Below are 24810 nucleotides of genomic sequence, written 5' to 3'. Positions count from 1 at the left end.
AAACTTTACCTCAAAATTCTGTTTTCAGTTTCTGCTAGTTTCACTTAGTAACTTAAAAGGTAGCTTTACTGACATCTTGTTATGGTTTTAAGGTTGCTGTTAATGATGTTTCTCTACCAAAATTTATGTAGGAAACAATTGTATTTTTTAAAACTATATAGAAAATATGGCATAACTACCATCTAAGAGCTCCTTCAGTATTTCAATTCCAGAAGTGCTGTTAGTAGTAGACTTCTAAAATTTAGTTTATGTCTTTTTGAAAGTTGTTTATTTTCTTGAGTTTCATGCATTCAGAGAATGAGCCTGTATGAGAGAGCTGTGCCATTTCAGTAGCAGGCCACAAGTTCTACTCAGCTCATGAGGGATGTCAGTCTTTTCTGATACAGTTCTGCCATATCAGTGTCAGCGTGCATAGGAGAAGTTTTTATGTGCTGGTGCCACTGTATGTATATAAGCTAAGCCTACTTTCTCTTTAAAAACCTCCGTTCAAATCTTTACTTCTTATTTACAAGTTCAAAAGATTCCTTTTGAAAGCCAGTTTGCCTCTAGCTTTAGAAATAGCGCTTTGAGTTGAATTGCTACCCCACACAGTAACACCTTATTGCTGTGTTCTTAGCCTCTTCATTGCTGTATAAACGTGCATGAGGAAGCAGGAGGACAATGGAGGGTTGCCTGACTGCTGGCAAGGTGAGCAGATGACTAAGGTGATGCTGCACCTTTGAGCAGGTGTGAAATGCAGAGCAGATCGGGCTGGATGGATCATCTGTTGGCTGCTAGCTTCTCCCCCCTTCTTTGTTCTGGCGCTTATCTGACCTGCACACAGGCCTTAGGGCACACAGAGCCAGCAGAGCCCAAAACAAAGAAGTCCCTATTGGTTTACGGGACTGTAAAGGCTCTGTGCAGGGTCAGGAGTGTGCTGATGCTAGTGGAAAAGTAGAAAAGAATTTCTAGCTTGGCTGAGGTTGCTGCTCTGTGGTTCACAGAAGCAAAAGGAATAGTCTTTAACAAAATAAATAGGTGAGGCCATTGCTTTATTTTATTTTTTTAACATAAGCTGAAAGGTGCTACAAGGATAGTCTGCACTACTTGTTTTTCTTCTCATAAGTGTTGTAGAGTTACTGACAAGTGTTCTGTTTTTAGGTCTGCAACAATGACATGTTGCAGGCAGGGAGTGGAAAGGTAAGGGATGTATCCTCAAGACCTATTGCTGTTTGTTGTGGTTTTGTTGTGTTGGTTTTTTTTTTGTTTGTTTGTTTGTTTTGCTCCTGCTCTTAAATGTGTCATGATTAATTCAGCATAGACTTTGTCCAGGTTTTGACTTCGTAGCTCTTTTCAAATATGATGAGACTGCACATATCTATGATTTTTGGCAGAGATTGTTTCAGAGTATTTTGATATATCAAACATGTATGTCAATTACTTTTTTTTTTTTCTGTCACACTACCTTCTTCCAACAATTTTCCAAATAATGGGGGTGCTTTGGTTTGTTGTTTTTCTTTTTTAAAATTTTATTTATTTTGTATTTTCAAAGTATCTGTTCACAGAGACTGCCAGATCTTCATTATTATGTTATCAGGAGAGTCACAGAACAGCTCTTGTGTGAGCATTAATATAGTTTATAACAGTATATATGACTTAATCTGGGAGTGTGATTTAATCTCCTTTAGCTTTATTTGTTGTGTTCTTGTGTTTAAGTGGTCTAATGTAATGAATTATTGAAGTTTAAATAATTACATAACCATTAGCACTCCCTGTTAAAAATATTTTGGTATTTTTCAGTAAATTGACTCAAATTTTATTTTGTTGGAAGAGGGATCTGCGTTTCCTTCTGCTTAATTGTGAAAACGTAAATGATGCTGTACACGTAACAAAAAATATCCTGCAGGTGGCAGACAGTTGCTGTGTGTTGCACGTGCCAGTAAGATGTTTGTAATTGTTTTCTGTGGGTTTGAGAATTAGAGAGCAGAGCCTGTAGTTCTCTTGGGGAGCACCCTTGGTGTATTTTTGTTTTATTTCTCATGGTAACTGCTTTTGGAGCTGTAAGCCTTGCTTGAAGTCACTTCATGATGCTTACACAACAAAGCGCTTTCAGGGTGAAGTGTGGTTGGTTGCTGCGTGGGGTCTGGTGGCCTTGGCAAGATACAATTCTGGCATTAACTCTTTGCTTTGAAGGAGGTAGGAGTTACCCTGTTTACTTAGTGTTGATGAGTCAACTACAAAGTTGGATTTTGAAATGTGAGATTACATTTCAAAAAATAAAAAAAAAAAGATTACAACGTGCTTTTCTTTTAAGTCCAGTAGTCATTGGATTGATTGTTCTTGTTGTGAAGGCAGTTTGAGAACGAGGGAGGAATGTTTGCAAGATATATTAGAATATTTGCTTCAGCTACAATGTAAGGTTCACTTGGACATTCCAGCTGCATTTATGGTTAGCAAATTCTCTTTCACAGTGTGTTTTTATTTATATTTATAGAAGTGAGTTTTAATCTTTGTTTACGATTTTATTTCTGTAGCATTTGTCATACACTTCAGTGGGTTTTGCATTAACTTAATTGCATTACGTTTATACTACAAAAATGTTTGTAGTATTCGTGGTTTTTGATCTTGTCTTCTCATTTTATTTTGTAGTGAGGCTGATTCCTCAGGTGTAGTTTTCTTCAGGAAAATAAATTGATGATTTCTCCTAGTTATCCACCCCGTGCTGTGTGTTACTGATAATTCTCTGATAGAAGACTCTTGTTGGCCCTGCTTCTGTGAACAGAGCTGTGGCAGAACAAGTCAATCTGCAGTTGAATATATCATTGACCCGCATGACAAAAGTTTGGAAGAAGAAATAAAGCTGATGAAATTGTTGTTATTTCAATAGGAGCTGTTTATTTGTCTTCGTTCTTTCTTCTCTTGAAACCCTCTGCCATCACTTGTGAAACTGCACTTGTTGAGGCACTTGAAAAGCTGTAGGTCAGCAAAAGCTTTGCTTTCTCCAGTAGATGGAAAATGTTTTGAGATATTTAATAGGAGTTATGGCAGATTCTGCTTGTGTTGCTAGATGATTTTTTTAAAATCCTTTTTAATAGTTTATCATAGGGTTTGTGTGTGTTCCCGTTTGACATAACTAGGAATGCATGCTGCAAAGCTTCATGTAATTTTAATGCTTACTTTAATGCTTTTTGGTGATGTAACGTGTTTGGGTTTTTTTATTTTGTTTTTAATCTTGTAGGAATTCCTTAAGATATTTGTTAGTATTGCATAGATAATGTTGCATGTTATGGATGCAAAAGCAATTCCGTTTTTTACTCTGTAGATTGACCAGGGGTCAGGTACTAAGGAACTGCACAAATGTTTCAGACTATCATACAGCATGTGACCTATTGGATCTGTATTGTGACCTGAATTCATTTAAAAGCAACATGTATTTGCTTTAATTCTAGCTGTTGCCCTCTGCATTGGTTTTATTGTGATTTATATTCTTTTTGGAAAAACTCTTGAGCAACAAGTATGTGTATCTGAATAATAATAGCAGCTTAGTTAGAAGTTAGTCCTCTGCAGATTTTTGCCTGCAAAATGTGAATGTAGCAGAAAGATGTGATGTTCTCAATGCCAGCTTTTGGTATTTTCTAGAACCTGTCACAGTGAATGCAAGATAAAGAGTAGTATTAATACAGCTTAAAAAAAACCCCACAACCTTACTCAAAGATATACTCTTGGAGATGTTAGAGATAAGGATTTCTGACCTGAAGTTTAGATATTCTCTACTACTCAAGAGATTAAATAGTTTATCAAGTGCTACCCATGTAATATACTCACTTATGCTAAAATATTGAAGTACGTATTGATTTGTGGTTGATACTGGTGGGATGGGAGTGTAAAAGCTTGCCAGTGTTCTTCGCCTGTGGGAATAGCGTCCTGACCTTTGTTTGTTGCTTCGTCCCGCGTAGCTGAATAATAATCTCTCAGTACCTCCTCTGACACTATAGAGGAGGGGTTTCCTTTCTCATGCAGGAGCAGTGCTGCGGATTACTGTGGCTGGCTATTTACTGCTTTGTTTGCAGAAGCCTCTGTTTAATTCTTCAGGAAGTCCAGCTTTCCCTGCTACAAATCCCATTGTATCAGATTGAAGACTTTTCTGGAACTTCACTTGCTTTTAAGCAAGCACACTCTTTTCCACTATTTTTTTTCATATGCCTTCTTGTTGTGTTCTCCTTGTGTAAAAAGACAGGAACATTCGGGAAAAAGAAAAAAAGAATTGGTTTTTACAGAAATTTTTGAGAAACGGAAGTATTTATATTTCAGTCTTCCATTGCTTAATACTTTCAGTGTTCTTCAACCAGTTCTCGGTAATCACAGACCAAACCTCTTATTTATTTGCACTTCTGTGTCATTTAACATTGAATGAATGACCATCTTCATTATTCCTTAATATTGCTAAAAGCAGAAATGCCTGTGTGATAGTAAGTAACTGGGAGCTAGATGTAAAGAGTAAAAGAGCATTTCAAGAAACTGAAGTCGTTTTGCTGAAGCTTCCTGGAAGACTTAAGTGATAATGTTTGATTTAAAAACTTATATGCCTTGCTTTCAGTTTCAAATGTTACTTAAGTGGTTTGTTAGGTTGGTTTCCTGCATTTATAGTGCTCTTTTTCAACTGGTGATGATCTGAGGTCAATGAGACTTGTCAGAGGAGACCCATAGAATTGGGAATGCCAATGTTCTCAAATAACATTTTGTCAAAGATTTTTGCAAGATTTTGGGGAATTTCAAAGCCTTGTTGTTGAAATTGTTTCAAGTTTGCCACTCTGGGGCTTTTGTATGTGTAGCTGCTTTATCTGAAGACAGACTTTTGCCATACTTGGCCTCTTGAAGCTGTTCTTGCATGAAGTCAATGACAATCTTAACAAAGTAGTTGAAGCACTGTTAAGATGTATTGGTGGGCATTTTCATTGGCTGTTGTAGTACAGATCCACCATTTTATTTATTGCCATTTGCTGCATATTGTAGCTACATATCGTCTGTTTTGTGACTAATTAAGGTGTGGTACCACCTTGCTTTTTGTTGTTGTTGTTGTTGTTTGTTTGATTGCTTAAAAGCACACACACAAAAAAACAAATAACAATAAAAAAAAATACCAGTTAACTATCCAAGCCATCTGTTATTGTCTTTCTAGATGATATACTTACGGAAATTACTGCAAGTTCTGCTAGTGATGGAAAAAAGCGTAAGAAGGCTCTGTATTTAAGGGAAGTGTTCTTTATGATTTGAAAGGCTTAAAAGAAGCTGACTTGTCAGCTACATGCTTCAAAGATATTCATTTTGCAGTCTAGATTATGAGAATCTAACTCTTGTAAAAATTGACTCTGTTGGCATGGTAGAAGACTGTACATTCCTATGTAAGGAGAAGTGGACTTGAACAGCACACACATAAAATATTTAAAACATGTTTAGATGAGAAACAGAGATCGCATATGATGCGTGTAAATTCCTAAGAGAAACTTAAGAGCTTTTATAGCCTCATAATTGCTCACTTTTGAAATCCAGAGAACGATTTGATTTCTTTCTTTTTGGTAATTGGAAATTGGCAGTTTCTCATCTTTAGAGAAAGATTAATTTGAGATATGTAAACATTCGGGGGAGATTCGTCTACTTACAAGTTTATGCTAGTAATGCTTGGATATCTATGCATCTATTTACTTTTTCACAAGAGATTTTTATTTATTAGCCTCTCTCCTTGACACAAGTCCACATTATAAATCACAGTGAACCTAGCTTGCAGTCTTGCCAAAGAAATGCAGGACTGAGTGCGTTTAGAGGCTCAAGGCAGACTTTAGAGTGAAGAGTAGGAATTTAAGACTTTGTTTTCTTCTTGAGGTTGGGGGCACTTTGTGAGTCTGTGTGGATGTTTGTTACATGTTACTCAGAGCACCTGGCCAGTACGCTAAATGTGCCTTAAGCTAGAAATAAGTACATAAAGGATGTATAAATATAATAATGAAGACTGTTTTGTAGTCTCCTGCTTCCCTAATTTTTCAAAATGTGAAACCAGTGGCTTCTGTACTACTGAACATTTGTATTTAAATTCTCTAATACTCCAATAATGAAAGTTTGCAACTTACTGCAAATGAAACATTAAACTAAATGGAGCTTTATACTGGGAAAATATATTCATATTATGACGTTTTGTGATGCAGTTGTGCAGTTTATATTTTAAAGGAAAACTTTGGAGAAGTGTGTTGAGATGCATGGGCTGCAGGGGGACAGCACAACAAGCTGAGGTGGAAGAACATGGGGAAAATGGGCAGCCAGTGTCAGTGCATTTGGTTGTTTTCATGCCCTGATTGTCAAAGCAAGAAACTAAAACTCGGGTGACAGTTTTCCATTTGCTTCTTTTCTGAAATGAATAATGCTAACGTTGTATCTCAGTGGTCACGGTGCAGTTTTGTCACTTCTCTGTTCTGCTAATGCCCAGAAGTAGGAGCAAGTTTTAGAAACAAAATTTTAAAACATAATAATAGAGAAACCCATGAGATTGAAGAGATCCTTGAACTGCTCTCTAGATCCCTTCTGAATGTAAATTTGTTGCATTCCTTTGCATTGAATCTCTGCTAGTTACTGCTGTGTTATTGCAGAGAATGAATACAATCTATGGCATTAAAATGTGACTAATGCAGTGGACATTCTCAGAAAAATAATCTTCTTTCTTTTGCAAGGAAGGGGAAGTCAATGTACTTGTTGAGCATTAGGCAAAACCAGTTACTAGAAAGCTGAAGTAGTATACACAAGAAAGATTGTAAGGCTATAAAATCTGGCAAAGACAGTGTGGAAGTGTAAGATAGGAAAAAAATAATTTACTGAATAATATATCAGAAGTCTTTAATAATAACTTTATTTGAACACATTACCATGAACTTAGCACAAGCCGTATGGCTATGTCACGATCACTTTTATGAAAGAAAACTTATCAAGGAAAGGTAACAGCAGAGAAACTTTGCTTCTTATCGACTACTGAAAAATCTTAGAAAGGCTGTCACGATGAAGACCTTCTTATGGATAACTTATCAGAGGAGCTCTTCTTGCACTCTTGTTAAAAGTGCAAATAGACAACATAAAAGCAAGTTGCTAGAATCAGAGAATATTCATCACATAACTATAAAAAAAAAGAGAGATGAAGTAACTTTACTGCTATTTAATGATTCTTCTTGCTAGCCACCCCTAGGCGCTTGGGCATAAATGCAGTGTGAAGCCATAATTAAAAGGATGATTACTAAGAATTTCATCTGTGCTGATTAGAATCTGTAGTAACAAAAATGTCATGGATGCATTATAATTTTAATAGCTCCATAAGCTATGTGAAAAGGTGCTTCTCAAACTGTTTAGAGCTCACTGAGGGAATTATCAAGAATATTGAACAATGTGAAGAATTTATTCACAGAGAAGGTAGTCAAGAAAGAAGTGTTGTAGTGGGCTGCTCAGGGGAGTGATGAAGTCCCCACCCCCAGAGGTATTTAAAAGATATGTGGATGTTGTACTAACGGGCATGATTTAGTGATAGGATATTGTAGGTCAGGTTGGACTTGATCTTAAAGATCTTATCCAGTGTAGGTGACTCTATATATAAAGAAGATCCAATTGGCTCTGGTATGTAGGATTTCCAGAAATATTCTGCATGAGATCATCAAGGAGATTAAAAAAAAAAAAAAAAAGGCAGGATGTTTTTCAGAGGTGAGTGGCAGTAGCACTTCCATTATGAAAACGTGTGTGGTAGGAAAGTCAAGACCCAACTTTATCTAATTGCAGGAGGCCCTCTACGTTCAAAGTGGGTAAGAAGAAAGTGGTGGAGGCCATACGTTAGGGAGGCACACAGAATTTGTAACTTCTTGCAGGAAGGAACAATTGTTTGGGATTACAATAGACAGTTGTGTGAGAAAGCCAGTTTAGGATCAATTGATAGAATGAATCTATCAATTGTTGGGATAACACGGAACAAAAGAAAATGGGTAATTGTCTAGGTCTGTGGTGCATCTGCATTCAACTGCCATGTGCAGATCTTCCTTCTATAAGATGGAGCTTTGGAAGGTTCAGAAATGGGTTCACTGGTTCAGATTGTCAAAAGTACAGAATTAATTCCTTGGGAAGTTTAAGACAGGATGGATTGGCCTGAAGAAAATGTGCAGGGAGAAAAGTCCTGTGAAATCATGAGTGAAGTCATGAGTGACCTGGAGGAGAAGAGGATAAGAAATGGTTCTTCATCATCTTTATTAAAGCAAAAATGTCGCATCAGTTGCGGGTCGTTTTTTCAACGCAAACAAAAAAAAAAAAAAATGCTTTTTCACAGCATAGGAAAGTAGCTGCAGAAGTTCTTGTTGTGGGACACTGTGGGTGGTAAACATTTAGGGACTCGTAATACAGTGAAAGAAATCAGTTGAAGAAAAAAAGGCTGGTTCTAAAGCAATACTTCAGTGTACTTGCACGTTTTTCTCTTGACTTTTGTTGTAGTTGTTAATACCGCAGTGTCATGTCTTCACAAACTCAGGATACAATACAAATAAAAAGCCCGTTTGTTTCTTTGTTTGGTTTTAATTATGTGTATTTACATTATTCTTTAGGACTGTACAGTGCCAGTGAGAAGTGAAGTGTGGGCCTTGTCTGATTTCAAATAATTTGGATGGTTGGTGCAGAGTGGAGAGCACAATGATAAAAACACTGTTTACAGTTGTGAAATGTGTCTCTTCTGTGTATCTAGGTTTATCCTACTGTGCAGGTTATAATACTTTTTTCCTGGAGTGATAGAAAAGCTTCAGTAAATGTTTCTGGGTTTTGCTGCAAAAAGATGATGTTGGGATATCTTTTGTGTGAGCTGTTACAGCACTGGAAAGAACTGTGCTTAGCATGGAACCTGCCACTGCACCCAGCACCAGAGGATATTTCTACTAGAAAGCCTCTGGAAAGTGAAGGCATAAACAGTGTTTATTAAACAGTAAACTTTGCAACATCAGAGTGGTTAGGGAGCTATAGTGAAAGTAACCTATCTGAAAATATCAAATAAAACCCATTTTGGTTGATTTAGCTTCCTCATCAGGCTGTTTCTATGAATGCCAACCTAAGACAGAGGAGCATGAGGTAAGGTAAAGTAGAGAGAAAAGATGATGCTCAGGACTGCTGTGATAGAAAGTTGTTCTCTTTGAGACACATTGCACTCAATTATATTTAACTTCTGTTATTACATACGTATGATATGAGGGCAAGGTTTGGGCAACAAAATAGCTTGGGACTGATCTCAAGATATGTTTTAGTGTGAGGAGAGAAGTATGCATTTTTATTTTTTTTTCAGGTAAACCTGAAAGTAACTTGAAATTTGAAATCTCGAAGATCAAAGTTTCAAATATTTGCAGTAATGTGGGGTACTTGATTTCTTTAAATGGAAAATCCTGTTTTTTTCCATGTCCTTGTCAGTAATCCCTGGTGTCCTCAGACTTTGGAAAACCAATGCAATATTTGAATGTCTTAGGATTTCATAAAATGTTTCTAACAAACTGAGCTATGAACTGCTAGCCATTAACCAAACTTGTGGGTTTTTAAAAATTTTTTTATATTTTTTGCAGGATTTGGAATTTCATGGTGTGATGAGATTTTACTTTCAAGACAAAGCAGCTGGAAACTTTGCAACAAAATGTATCCGTGTCTCAAGTACTGCCACAACTCAAGATGTGATAGAGACTCTTGCAGAGAAGTTCCGGCCAGACATGCGCATGTTGTCATCCCCGAAATACTCGCTCTATGAGGTGCATGTCAGTGGAGGTTAGTACTTATTTGTCCTCTTTCCTGCATCCGTGCTACTTTTCTGCCCACCTTTAGCCAAAATACCTCTAAGTTTTGCTCTCTGTTGCTGAGCTGTATAACAGAGTTTGATTTCTTTTGTTGCTTTATGTATGTCACTACTAATTGTTACACCAGGAAGTGGTATTTCAGAATGTAAGCGTGTCTATTAGGCCTGCAGTTCATGTAAGTTTTAATTATGATTATTAAGTGCCATACTTGACATCCTCTCACTTGTTAACGTTTGTGAGAGTGTTGCTATTTTTAGGACCGGTCGATTAAGGCTGGATTTATAGTGGGAGGATGGAGGTGTTAAATTGGAGCACTTGAGAGTGCATCTCAGTTCTTTGATGTTGTGGGTCTTGTAGGTAGCCTTATGTTGTATATACCTTTACTGTTAAACTGGAGGAAGTTCAACATACTGTTGTCTGAAGCTGCTGTGTTTCCTAAGCAGAACCTTTAGTGTTATCCGGGAAGAGCTTAGATTTCTAAGCAGTCTTTTGTTGTTGCTAGTATTTGTCTTCCCCAGTAATGCCTCTCTTCAATAAAACGCTATAGGTTGGAAGCAGTGTAGGGTGCAGAGGGTCACTACCAAACTATGGGAAACTAGTGTCCTTAATTCTTCTTTTGAATGACTGAAACTAATATAATGTGAGATAAAGAATGGACGTTTACGAATGGAGTGTATGTCACTTTCCATGGTATATGAGTGATGACTCGATGCGAGTCATAAGGGATTAAAAAAAAGAGTTCATGTGTCATCACTGATTAAAGTGATGAATACTATATGGTTTCTCTGCTTCAAGTTGTTTGTTTTAAATCCCTTAGCACTGTATTTGTAGCCAAAATAGAATAGTTCCCTTTGCAGGGAAAGTTCCTGGTGTTTAAAGTGTGGCTCGTAAGAGGAGCACTTCACTCAATATGAGTTTTTCACATTAAGTAAAATGTAAATGCAAAGACATCAGTGCTGTGTGTATATACTATCTCCTGCTTTTAAATGGAGATAAAATAACAGAAGCTGCTTAATTTTCTTAAACACTCAGATTTTTTTCATGTAAAATGGATTCAGCACACTAAATGAAGTCTGTTGTAGTATATGTAATGAAGTTTGTGTAGTGTATGTACATAATGGATTTTTGTTTTATAGTCTGATTTATTTTTTACAGTCTTTACAGAGCAGTAGTTACTGGGCCAAGGTCACACTGGTTAAATTTTAAATGAGGAAGATAAGTATTTCAGAGCTTCATTAAATTATGAAGTTTCAAGGACTTTAGCTGCAGAAACAAGTTCTGATTGTTAATCTTATATTCTTGAGCTTTAGTTCTGATAAAGAAAATGCACAAATCTGTTGTGGACTTTTGTCTTACATAGATAAACTTGGGTTGGGTATTGGAAAGGAGCCATTTATCTCTGCATCCTTACACCACTAGGCTCTATACCTTTAGAAAGGCATCAACTGATTACTGGAGCAAGCTGCCTAGACAGATTGTGAAGTCATCTTCTCTGGTGATATTCAGAATCCACCTGGATTCTTTCCTGTACAGCCCACTCTAAGGAACCTGCTTTAGCTGGGGCATTGAACTGGACTGTCTCCAGAATTTCCTTCCCACTCCTACCATTTTGTGGTTGTGTTATTGTGTGCTGTTCAGTGAAAGTGCAGCTTTGTTTCTAGATCTCTTTGCTCTTGAGATGCCACGTAATTGTTAACGCTTTTCATTTTTTTGAAGAAGAAAGAAGATTAGATGTGGATGAGAAGCCTCTTGTTGTACAATTAAACTGGAACAAAGATGATCGAGAGGGAAGATTTGTTCTCAAGAATGAAAATGATACAGTTCCTCCAAAGGTGAGGCTTTAAACAGTATAACTAGTGGCAACAGCAGTCTTGCAATTTATGGGACTTGCTCCTATAGCAAAACTGTTTTTGAAATTTGTTTTTCTAATTCCTGAAAAAAACTGCTGGATGATGATCTTGGATATCTGCAGCAAGTCTGCTTAAATCCTTTAAGTGCATCTTCACCACCCTCATCATGCAGCATTATTATAATCTTTCTAATTAATTGTGAAACTTGGATCCGTGTAGCCGTCTGGTATTGTAGCATGCAATACCCAGAAAAGTTTGTTCTAGTAAGATGAAGTGAAAATATCTTCCATCAGTATATGATGCTAAATGCCTAAGAGATAATCCCAAGAGGGATCTTGCAAAGCCTTTAAAGGAGGATGCTGGAGAGGGTTATTTAACTAAAAAATTGTTACCTGCTTCAGTAACATTGGGTTTCTTAAAGAAACTGGTGGAAGACTTTCTTTGTGAGAAATTAGTTTCCATCTCACAGCAAGGGAAGGATGGGAAGTTTTAGTGTACTTGATGTTCTTTTCTTTTTCCTTCTCATTTCTTTTGTATTAGTTATGAAACATTTAATTAGTAACATGAACTTAAATCAGGCTTTGGCTCCTGAAGTCAACTAATTGTATACATTATATATTATATCTAACTTTTTTTTCTTATTCTAAGTTTATAGATATGGTAAATGTGCTGTTTAGAATGGACTGTAATCAGACAAACTCGTCTTGGGCTGAGCACTAAATTCTATTTACTGTTGGATTTAGAGCTTTTTAATTTCAAAGATGCTTCAGGTATAAGTTCATGAGCTTTTTGGTGTTTATGCTACTTTTGACTACAGGATACACCCCTATTGGACACAAGGAAAGAAAATTAATGATGCCTTGTTCTACTTTTACCAGTCATGCTATTCGTTTTTCATTGAATTAACAGAGAAGAAGGATTGAAGATTGACTTTTTTTGCTTCCTGGTAGAAGCAAAAGACTCTGCATCATTTTTCTCTCGTCTTTCATGATTTTTTCCACAGAAGGCAAATGACCAGAGTATTATAGGTATCTTGAGTATACAAGGAGCAGGAATTGGAGAAGAGAGCAATGGAAGGGCATTTCAAAAAAATGCATTTTAGGAGAATTGTCCTCGCTCATGTTTGTCATTTTACAGTTTGTTCTTATTTGATGTTCTAATACAGTGGTATTGGAAAACAAAAGTATAACATTGTCTGGTGAAATAGATTTTACTGGTAGGTGGAAATTTGTTTCGGTTATCTTTGAGGCCAAGTAGACAGTAGGTAGTATTCAAGTAAAATTCTGTTGCTTGGGTATGCTTCCTTTGTACAAGGTGTTTAATCAGTTCATACTTGCTTTGGAATGTGAGATTATTTTGGCCTTCTATGTTATCCCTATGGGTATTAGTCCCAGCATACTTGCCTGGGGTATTTTTTTCCGTATTAGTAATACTATATCTTAATCAGACTTACTTGGGAAATTAAAATCAATAATAACACTTAATTAGACTAAAAATGATGGAAGTTGTTTTAAACTGATGTATTTCAGAAGGCTCAGAGTAATGGCCCTGAAAAACAAGAAAAAGAAGGAGTAATACAGAATTTCAAACGAACTCTCTCAAAAAAAGAAAAGAAAGAAAAGAAGAGGCGTGAAAAAGAGGCATTGCGGCAAGCATCAGATAAAGATGATCGACTTCTTCATGGGGATGATATGTAAGTGTTGTAAACTTTACATATGTCAGTTCATACAACCCGCATAATTCTTTAAAGGATTTATTATCTCTACCAAATAAATCCATTTTATTCATTTAGCAGTGGTTGACATAGGTATTTTACTATCATAAACAAATAAACGATGGCAATTTTTGTGGCTTGTATGTTCATTTTTGGCATAAAGCTTACTTTTTTATAGGAACCTTAATGCTTGTGCAAAAATTGACACATACTTGTTGACTTGGACTTTTTTTTTGGTTTTGAGTATTTACTCTAGTTTGCTTCTGTTCCCTTCTCTGTTCTGTCTTTTGACAGGAAAGTAGTTCTTGTAGGTACTGCATTTGACTTATCACCTGGCTACAAGCCGGTTTGTTTTGGCTTTTTTGTTTGTTTGTTTTTGAGGTCAGGATTGTTTTTCTTTTGTGTAGTACTGCTCTGTATGGACATGTTTGCACCGTTCTTCATGTGTCAGCATTGGGCTTTCCAATTCTGTGCAGTTACTTAGCTTAATCTTATTTTTAAAAAATTAATGTACTATTGTATTTAAGTACACGAGCAGAAGTAAAAATCATGAGCTACAAGCATGTACTAATTCTTCTTCAACATGACTTGCAAGATTTGTAACTCACAATTAAGTTAAGGGTGTTACGTAAAGTTCCTTTTCTTCATCTTTTTTTTTTTTTTTTTTTTTTTTGGTAAGAGGTAGAAGACCCCTTTTCTTTCTTGAAAGGTAGCATTCATCAATACTTACATTGGTTACTGATTATCTCATGTTCTTAAACAGTCCTAGTCCTAGAAGAAGTGCTGTTAGAATAGAAACCACCTAATAACTCAAATAATCTCTTATACGTATGGATTCCACTTGCCTTTTATGAAGTGATGGGGTTATCTATATACATAGATTGCTCTGAAAGTAATGCTTCCTACTTGCTTCCAGAGAAACTAGAATAGATACAAAGAGAACAGTAGCACTATTTGATAGTGTTTTGTAGCTGAGAATGTGTTCCATTTTCTAATGTGACCCACCTTCTCTTCATACATCCTTCCATGTCAGACACCTTTTTGTCGGACTGCCCTTCTGCTGCCATCTGTTGCACGGCAACAAAATGTAACAGAATATTGGTGAGAAGGTTCAACCTCTACTATGATACCAGCAACCATCCACCTCTGATGTAATGGGACAACATAATGAAATAGGAGACATTATTTCAGAGCAACCCTCATGTATATATTTTCAGGTACTAATGACAATTTTTCTCTCTTCATTTCAATTAATTTGGCAGTGAGAATTCTCGCCTTGCAGCTGAGGTTTACAAAGATATGCCTGAGACCAGCTTCACCCGCACAATATCTAATCCTGAGGTGGTTATGAAACGACGGCGGCAACAAAAACTAGAGAAGAGAATGCAGGAATTTCGCAGTTCTGATGGCAGACCAGACTCAGGTGTGTAGACTACTTTTAGTTAAATTTGTGTTAATCTGTTAATTGAGTGAATATTTTTAAGGCCAGCAGCTCCTGTGAGTTTGACTTTAATTAACCTTAAAGTACAAATAGATACTGGAGATAGTAATAGTTAAGTATGGTGTAATGGAACAGATGATTCATAGAGGTAAAACTCCATAGGAGTGTACTCTATGACTAGTGTGAGTTAGGGGCAAGTTGTTGGGAGAAAGTATGCTTATTGATCTTTCTAACAGTACTGAACAAGGACAGAATTAGATTTATGAATGTTACAAATCAGAGAAGCATTCTGAAATGAATATGATTCATTTTGCTATGAACAATTTCAGTAATCAGCAGTGCAATCAGTGGCACAAATACAAGATGACAAGGAATATTTGTTCGGCTCTGCCCAAAGGGTTCTCTGTAAGATCTTTTGGATCACAGTGATCAAATATTTCCTGTTGTTAATGTGAATATAAAGAAAACAGTAGTTGTATAGATACCATCATTACGTGCAAGACAAATGGAGCAATTTTAGTAGTATTCTATCCACAGAAGAGTAGTGAAGAGTGAGTAGAGGTATAGAAAACACCAGTTACAAGAGGAGTCTGAAATCGGCTTTTCAAAGAGAGGCGAGAGTCTCAGAGATCAGTGCAATCTGGCTGTTAAGGCGGGAGAGGTTAGTTTGTCATCCAGTTGTTTTCACTATTTCATTTTGACGTAGCTAAGAGTGGTAACGATGGTGAAGTGTAGGGTGAAAAGCTTTCTTGGAGAATACAACATCACTGGAGGCTTTTACCTGTGGTCAAAATACATTTTGAGGATTTTGTGTAACCTGCCTTGTATTAGTGTGTTGCCTGAATGATTTCTGAAGAAGTTCTTTTTTAGATTCTGTTAGAAATACAGTAAATTACCATCTTTTATTTTTGTTCTTATTTTTCTATTCTGTGGTAGCAATGTTAATTGAATTTTGTTTCCAAGGTGGGACGCTGAGAATTTATGCGGACAGTTTAAAACCAAATATACCATACAAGACAATCCTGTTGTCAACTACCGATACTGCAGACTTTGCAGTTATTGAAGCACTGGAGAAATATGGCTTGGAGAAGGAAAATCCCAAGGATTATTGTATTGCTCGTGTAAGTAAAGTTACTATGTCGTAATTCTTCTCATGTTTCATATTTTACGGTTGTCTTTATAAGTGGCTTAAAATTGAATGGAAAGACCTTGGTAGTTCAACAGCTATCTTAAAAAAAAAAAAAAAGTTTAACAGCACTAAGAGTTCTTTTTTAAAGATTTTTTCAGATAAAATCTCATTTTAAAATATTGCTTGATACACAGGTAAACATTAATAATGAAAGTAACATGTTTTTGTATTTGATACTGTGGCCTGGTGCCACAAAATGTACTTATACTTCACAGTTGTATAAAATAATAGTTGATCCTGCAAAGACCGAAATTCATGCTGTTTGTGCATAAGCTATCTTGGAATAATAGAATGGCTTGGGACCTCAAGGATTGTTCCAACCTCCCTGCCACAGGCAAGGCTGCCAGCCACTGGATCAAGCACTAAACTAAATTGCCCAGGGCCCCCTGCAACCTGGCCTTAAACACCTCCAGGGACGGGGCATCCATAGCCCCTCTGGACAACTTGTTCCTGCACCTCACCTCTCTCAATAAAAAACTTCTCCCTGACATCTAATCTAAATCTTCCCTCCTTTAGTTTAAAACCATTCCACTTGTGTCCTATCACTATCTACCCCTGTAAAAAATTAATTCCCCTCATATTTATAAACTTTCTACGAGGTCTTCCTACATCCTTCTGTTTATCCTTCAGGCTGAACAAGCCCTATTCCCTTGAATAAGTAAGTCTGCTTAGAGTCAGAACTGCTTAGTCCAAACTCCATTATTAAAGGTTCTTTATGCCTTTCATTGTTGGCTTACCCTCATTATATATCAGAAAAGATGAAACGTTTAACTAAAATTTGCACTTACTTTCAGAATGTAATTATTTTAGGAGTTCTAAATGGATTTTATAGAATCACTCTTTCTGATAGGTACAGCTGTATAAAAAGGGCTCATGGACAGTACAGATTAAAAATCATAAACTTCTGTCCACATTAACTTCTGAAAGAGAATGGCATGATATGAAAATGTTCATTAACCTGTAACTGTGATCTCAACTATTAGAGTTAATTTACATTAAGATTTTAAATACTCATTTTATTATTGTAAGGGTTTTTTTTTAAGTAATAGTTACAGCACTTTTTTTAATGACACATCACATTTTAAAAGCGATTCTCAGTTTTGTCTCTGAAGTATTTTCTATGTGTAGTCCTACGTATGCTTATTATCTTAATACTGTCTATCTATTAATAAATTAATGATTCTCAGTCATCAGTGCTGTAAAATAGGCTTCTGAATTGACATACTAGTTTTTCTGGTGTTTTGAGAGGATTGTAGCTTGCAGCAGAAACATTTTAACTTTCTTCAGAATTTGAAAAATGTTTTGCATTGAACTGTTTTGTTCAGAACCAGAGGATGTTATGATGTATTATGAAATATTTATGATTCACAAAATTTATTGAGGTGATTACATGCTTCTATACCAGGGAAATATTTGCAGGTTACTGCTGTAATAATGACGTTCCCCTCTTATACCTCCCCTTGTTCTTCAGTCTTGTGTGTGGTTGTTCAATGTAGAAAATAGTCCATGCAATGTTGCACTGATGCTGAGAAACATTAACCAAGTATTTGCTCTGAAGCAAGTTGCTTTAACTTAATTTTCAGGAAAGCACATTTGTAGAATACTTCTGCCTTTTGAGGGATGCCTCTTCTTTATACTGTAAATTTCTATAATTAAATAACTTCTCTGTTCACATTTTAAATATGAGTGGTATTCATTGACTAACAGCCAGTCTTTTTAAATGCCTTTCAAGTGCAGAAAGCCTTACTGTTTTGCTCATCAGAAGTCATTAGCTAAAACCTGTTCAGCCTTTCTGAGTGCCTCTGTTGATTAAGGTTTTTCAAATACGATTCTTGCTTTTTACTGAAGTTGAGTATTTTTAGATTAACTTAACTTAAAAACCTATCTTTTTTTTCCTCCCACATACTCTATGAATTTGCTTTCCTTGCTGGAAATATAAAAACATCCTACATCCAGCCTGATAATTCTTTCAACATTGCTTCTTTTTTTGGAAACCTACAATACATCAGTAAATAGGTTTCATGGCAGCTTAGCATAACTTCACTGAAGAACCAGTGGCAGGGCTTTTTCCCTTACTTAGTATTTCAAATACTTCATTGTATTTTGTGGAAAACAGATCTCTCTTGTACATGGTACTTTTTTTAACTTTATAAGTTTAAAGCAGTGTGCAGTAGAACTGGATAACTTCATTTTCCTATTGGGAAATGTTGGGATTGTAAATGCTTTGTTTGGGCGGCAGGTGACAAGTCTTACAAGAAGATTGAAGCAGTTCACATTTATTTAACTATTAAAATAGATGTTAAATTGCATCACAAGATCTTTGTAAGGCTGCATAATTACATGTAATCAAGTGCACTCACTTGTGAAGTTTCAGTTGAAACATGAAAATTGTAAGGTTTGTTTCTGTTAGTGCCTACCATTGACAACTTCTGTTGTAAACAGTTATTTCCTGTTAGTTGCTTTCTTTCATATTCCACTTTGTTGTATTTCATGCTGGATCTCTATGCCCAATTCTGAAGTTTTTCCATGTAATCAAGTAAATGCAAGTCTGTTCTGGTATATATTGTTTGTTTCAGTACACTTGGTTTGTGCTTCCCTGCATAATATGAGGTTCACCGCACATGTCTCAAGATGTCAAATTAATTAGACAGTCTTCCATGCTACCTGTGTATATTCACTTAGGGCATAAGACATGAGGCATGCAGCAAACCAGTTAACTCCTGGAATCTTGATTAGACCTTTGTCTTAGCATGCTGCGATTCATAATTACTTGAGGATAAGATGTAAACTTCTTGTAATGTCAAACAAAAACATGCAGTTTATGGTAAATAGGACTTTCGTTTGTTTTTGTTTTTTTCTTTTTACAGAAACAGACATGAAATACTTGAGGTTTTTTGTTTTGTTTCTAACAAGCTCCGTTGTGTTTTTGGTTTTGTTTTTTTTTGAGGGACACAGGCAGAGCCTCTTCCTAACTTGCAAGGAAAATTTTAAATGAATTAAAATTCACAGTAGATATAAGGGGTTTGTTTGCTTAAGTATTTATTCACTTAAAGCAGAAATGGTGGAGGAACTTATAGAAGAGCTGTCCTAGTACTGTTTGGTTGGTTTGTTTTATTTGATACTTTTGATAAGGCTAGATTTAATAACTTTTTCTGTAGCTAAATTTGACCCTTACTTATCACAGGGATTTAAGTGTTCAAGTTTTACCTTCTGTTATTGGTTGATCACAGAAAGCGCCTTGCAAGGATAAGTTTTAAGATGCTGTATTTAGAATTTTTAGCCTGAATCTTCTGTGTGGTTCATTGCTTTTTTGAATCAATAAATGTAGGTTGGAATGAATTTCTGATATGCATGCCTATGAATGCCATTATAAGGAAACAGAGTATATTCTTCCTGATCTACTATGTTGTTTTTTGTTGTTGTTGTTTCAGTTTGTGGTTTGTTAGTTGCTAAGACATGATCTCAGCTAGTTTTTACCCATCTCGAGTTCCTACTATATTACAGAAAGCAGGGGAATGTGCAAACCTGATTCATTAAAGGGTGTTTAACAGCACCTTCTGTTTTTCAGGATGAAAGCAAAGGCAAAAAAAACCAAAATCATAGTGTAAATCTATTCTATGTGTTTCCATTATTCAAAAATGTGGGAAAATCAGCCCTGTGGGAGATGGAGGCAGTATTCAAATAAAGCATGGGTGAGATGGTTTCTAAAATTGCTTTGTGATTAGGAGCTTCCTGTCCTGTTAAGGTCAGTTGTAGTGTTGTGTGTCTTTGCTGTAGGTTAGGTCACACACCTTTTTTTAGCTAGGAATCTTTTAGCAAGGAATGTCTGAGTTTATCAGCTCACGCTTCTCATGAGATGGAAGTAATAGTAACTGACTGGAAAGACGAGGAGATTGCTGCCTTTGTGACCATTTCTCTTCAACTTCTCCGTTTTACTATTGCTGCTGTTAGTTAAGCCAGGAATGCCAGAGTATATGTTAATACAAGTTCCAAGGCAGAATATACATCAGGGTCATGTTGTAGCCCTTGTGTTTTTATCTCTCACCTTTCCTCTAATTTCAGAGCATTTGGATTTTCTTTGGTTTCCTCTCCAATCTGTAATGTTCAGCCCTTGAGTAAGCAAAATTTTGGTGTGTGGTTTCTATTTAATGCTTGATCTGGAGGGGTTTGTGCTTTTAAAATAGTTGTTGTACAAAGCTTGAAATAGAGTCTTTCTTGAATAGCTAATTCAAATTATCCTGTAAGCATAATCAGTTTTGAAATCTGGGATGTGAAGTAGAAGAGAGTGGTTTGGCAAGATAAGATTTGAGTTTAGATGTATTTCTGTTTCCCTTTGGTTTATAAATTATAATATTTTCCTGAATTCATAGTATCTTGTCTATTTGAAAATGTAATTAAAGATAATGTAATTAGATCTATGTTTAGCCAGGTTTTGCATAGAAAAGCTTTTAGGGAAAAACCAATGACTCAATTAAATACTTGTGATCTTAAACATACTGATTTCCTGCTTGGAAGAAGATGAAAGGAAGTTTGAGGTGTGTCTGTGGGAACTTTGTTAACACTGCAGTGGGTGTGGAGAGGAGGTGACAAATAAGAGTTAGAAACCTATGGAGGGCTGCAGTATGGTTGTGTGCACCAGTCAGTATGTGCCTTAATTTTGGAAGGCGTTGCCTAGGTCATAGTTCAGAGATAGAAACAATGTGGAGTAGTTCATTTGAAATAAACTTCCTATGGATTTAAATAACGTTAGGATCACAAATGAGGTAGTAAAAGCTTTGTGACTTTTAAAATGTTATTATTTATTATTTAAATTCAGACATGAGTGATTTATATTGGATTTAGAGGCTAGTCACGCTGTAATCCTGGCTGTTGCTGTTTTTATGCTTTACTGCTTTGGGAAGCAGTAATGTGAATGTGTATGAAATAGTAATATCTCCTTTCGAGTCAAAACAAATGAATCAAGGTTTTCCCCTTTCTCAGCCTCATAAGAGTATAGCTATAAAAAGTGTGAGTGCTTTGAGGTTGGTTCCCAAAGTATGCTTATTTTAGGTTCCTCCTCAAAGCTAGACAGCATGAAGCCTCAGCCAGATGCTCTAGTTTTGCACTTACTCTCCTGGTATAGACAAGGTGGAGGTTAAGTGTGACAGGGATGCAAATGGTATTACAGTGTTTTCTTTGCCAACTTGTCTTGCTGTTTCTAAAGATACTTACATATTGCTTTAACAGAATGGCTTTAGCAAAATGAAAGGCTGATTCCAGTGTGTAAGATGGTGAAAGAAACTGCAGTTCTCTTTTTCAACTATCCTTTCACTGATGTTTCACTTTCACTTTATTGATTGTTGGAAATTGAAATAATTTTGTTTGCTGGAGGTTGACCTTATCTAGTTTAAGTGTAACTAGCTTTCCCTTGTTTTTAAATTTGTCTGGTATTCTGGGAAGTGTGGTTAACCACAAGTTAGAAGAAACCTTGGAAAGCAGAATGCATTTCAAGTTTCTTAATTCACTTGTTTTATCTGTTGTTTTATAGAGAGAGAGAGAGAGAGAGAGAGAGAGAGAGAGAGAGAGAGAGAGAGAGAGGTGTCCAATAACACCTCTGAAAACTTGCATTTGTTCTTTTCTAGGTCATTCTGCCTCCTGGTGCTCAGCACTCTGATGATAAAGGTGCTAAAGAAACTATTCTGGATGATGATGAGTGTCCACTTCAGATATTCAGGGAGTGGCCTAGTGATAAAGGTATGTTGGAAAAGCTTTAGGAGGTTTTTTGTGCATTGAGTATTGTAAGCTATGTTTGTGAATGCCTGTAAAGCAGGAAATTGGAACATCTGTTTTTGAAGTGTTTTGTTTTCAGGCACTTTTAAAACTAGGTGCCTTTAGTTATTTACCACTTCATTCAGTACTGATTATAATACTGCATCCTTAGGCAGTAGAAGTATTATACATTTCATCCTGAAGTTTTCAAATTATCCACCATGGAGAGGTATTAATCTTTGGAACAGTCTTAACTTACAAGTAACTACATAAATGTCAGGAACATAGTAACCTGAAAGTAATCCTATAGAAAACTTATAAAGTGATATGTATTAGAAGTGTGCTTTTTCACTGATAGTGAGACTCAATGGATGTATAATGCTGTGTTTTAGGAATACTAGTCTTTCAGTTGAAAAGGCGGCCTCCTGATTATGTCCCAAAGAAATCCAAGAAAATAGCTGATGGAAAGCCATTAAAGGGGAAGGAGAGAGTTGACGGGTCTGGCTACGGCTCTTGCCTTCCTCCTGAGAAACTACCATACCTGGTAGAACTAAGTCCAGGTAAGAATTCTGCTTATCTAGTAATTTAGATTATATTTAGATGATATTTAGCCATATAAATTTTTTTTCTACAAATAAGACTTCCATTGAAAACACAAGTCTGATGTTGAGAGTATAAGCGAGCATCACTTCAGTTGTCTTCTCCTGTCAGATTCTGAATTTAAAATATCTAGAGGTAGCTGCTTCATGTTGCTATTATATTGGGATAAAAGAATACAATAAGAGAGAAATGTTTGACTAAAACTTCATTAGCTTGGTTTCAAATGCATATCCCCATTCCTTCAGTTGTCACCTTCCTTTGGATTTGGGGGTTTAAAACTTGGTAATTAGTAGAACAGTTTAATACAATGCCCTTTGATTTTAAAATGAGTAGGGCTCTTTACCTCATGATGTACTGTATTCACTGGTTCTTCTGGAGGACTAAGTACACTGAGGCCTTTCAAACTAAGTGTAGATATTCTTGGTAGATTAAAAATATACATATGTATACCATTTTCAAAACACTTAATATCTATCTGAATCCTACTTCTTATTGCGAAATATGGCTGTTTGGAGGAAGGAGGAAAAGAAAAAACAGGAAAGCTTTCTTAACTCTGTTTTATCTTCAGAAGTATATTGCAGCATACCTTAGAAGTTGTATTTGACAGTGCCATATATTAAATTTTGATTTAAAACATCATGTTCTTGTCCTAAAACTCATTCAGTGAATGTTTTTCAGGCTGTGTGTAAACTTCAGATCACTAGCAAGGCTGTGCTTTAGTTTAGACTTCATTGCAACTCTTTTGGCTTCTTTGTCATTGACAATTTCATGACATACGAATATCTGAGGGAGCTTGTTTGTTTATAACACACCAAATTTTAAAACACATGCAATTTCTTATTCTCATTTCTGTCATTTTCATGTTTAAAGATCAGGATGTAGAATTTAAATATTTACGTGGTGTAGCTATCTGCCACTCCTTTTATTAACACCTCTAACTAGGATGTATTCTGATGTCTAAACCAGGTGATGTACAGATTGAGGTCTGGTTGCTTACCTTTCAAGTAGCAAGGTTGAAATCCTTTCTTTAAAAAGAGATACTCTAACACTTTGTATGTGTTCTGATTATAGTCAAACAGTGTTGGTTCTTTTGTTTGTTTTATAGAAAGGTGAATTTAACAGTATGCAGTTAAATATGTTGAATATATTTTGTCTTGCGTTCTATGGGCTGAAGTTAGATTAACCTATGTTTTGGTGGTGTTTTTTTTTTTTTTTTAACACACCTTTTGTGTTTTATTTTTTTAATAGTACTTCTATTGTTATTGTTCTCTAAACTGTTACTCTTCATCGAGCCTAGTTGCTTTTGTATTAAAATGCTGCCTTGGCAGTGGAGTGAAACATCTGTTTACTGAGAAAGGAAAAGCAATCTGAAATGACACAGGTGGCAAGGCTACCCACTGAGCCTTTGCACAGTGCCTGTGGGACTGACCTATTGTTCATGTTTTTCTTCTAACAGCTTGTTGTTGCTTTCCTAAACAATAATAGGAGTTGTTTTATTCAGTAGCTTTGTAGAACTGATGTCTTTATATACTATGCAGTTTCTAAAGTTGAATGAGTTAAATGCACTTCATCCTTATAAAGTGGTAAGCGTTGTCTGGCTACAGTTTTCATCCTTTCCTGTCTTTTCTTTTCCTGCCCTCTTCCGCATGTTCTGCATGGTATCTGTCTGCTGCTGCTGCCTTCACCTGGGTCCTCTGCATGTGTTTCTAACCCCAGGGAGAAGGAATCACTTTGCCTACTACAACTATCACGCTTATGAAGGTAACGCTATATTTAATACTGTTCTCTCATTAGTCACTAAAAACATCGTTCGCTGTGAAACTTTTGTTTCTTTTGGACATATGAAAGGCTGTCTTGATTCTTACTATTTTTTTTTTTTTCCCCAAGGGACCACTTCTGTGAAGTAGCTATCTTGCTTGTCAGCTACAATTTAATTGTTCTTGTTGAATAGATATCAAATAGGTCATGAATGTGCTGCTATCTGAAGAGCTCAACCTTCTAGCTAAGATTAACAAGTTTTGTAGGATGATCTACAAACAGTATTGTGGTAGGAAGAAATCATTCTTTGATTCATCTGCTTGCAGAATTCAGTTAATTGTGTTTGGTAAATGTCAAGAAACTTAACTGTGCTACTCAATGTTTGATGCATTGAAGATGTCATCACAAATGATTTTTGTTATAGGAAATAGCATTTGGCCACTAGAAAATGATCTCAGTTTCTGCTTTGTAGTGTTCCGTAACATCCCTTTGTATTTGTAATTGCAATCTTACATTGTTGTCTAACAGTAACAGCGTACATCAAAGAGATTTGGGCATACTTAGCAGAAATCTTAAGTTTTATCTTTAGTATTTGGTAATCTAATCTACCAATCATTATGGCGTTTGATTCTACTTTGATTCTCTCTCCATTTAAGTGTAATGTGCGGATGTGTTCTTGTCTATTTGGCAAAAAC

General features: G+C 36.0%; 1 protein-coding gene across 2 annotated transcripts in view; it reads left to right on the top strand.

The window, feature by feature from the left end:
- AFDN (afadin, adherens junction formation factor) overlaps positions 1-24810 on the top strand; it is a gene marked incomplete at both ends in the record, with an annotated part of 111914 nt that overhangs the window by 24399 nt on the left and 62705 nt on the right. The window contains 8 exons of one of the 2 annotated variants that reach the window (XM_079532743.1): positions 9612-9786; positions 11532-11647; positions 13195-13358; positions 14642-14802; positions 15784-15941; positions 21631-21742; positions 22150-22317; positions 24074-24118. In XM_079532743.1, the coding sequence (XP_079388869.1) occupies positions 9612-9786; positions 11532-11647; positions 13195-13358; positions 14642-14802; positions 15784-15941; positions 21631-21742; positions 22150-22317; positions 24074-24118 (1099 nt within the window). Of the gene's footprint in view, positions 1-9590; positions 9787-11531; positions 11648-13194; positions 13359-14641; positions 14803-15783; positions 15942-21630; positions 21743-22149; positions 22318-24073; positions 24119-24810 lie in introns of those variants that run through there. The other variant, XM_079532742.1, reaches the window with a different exon arrangement.

Source organism: Tetrao urogallus (genome assembly GCF_951394365.1).
Source record: "Tetrao urogallus genome assembly, chromosome: 2".
In the NCBI taxonomy this organism is placed as follows: domain Eukaryota; kingdom Metazoa; phylum Chordata; class Aves; order Galliformes; family Phasianidae; genus Tetrao; species Tetrao urogallus.
Note: the sequence above shows the minus strand (reverse complement) of the source record. Positions and strands in the feature narration are given on the sequence as shown.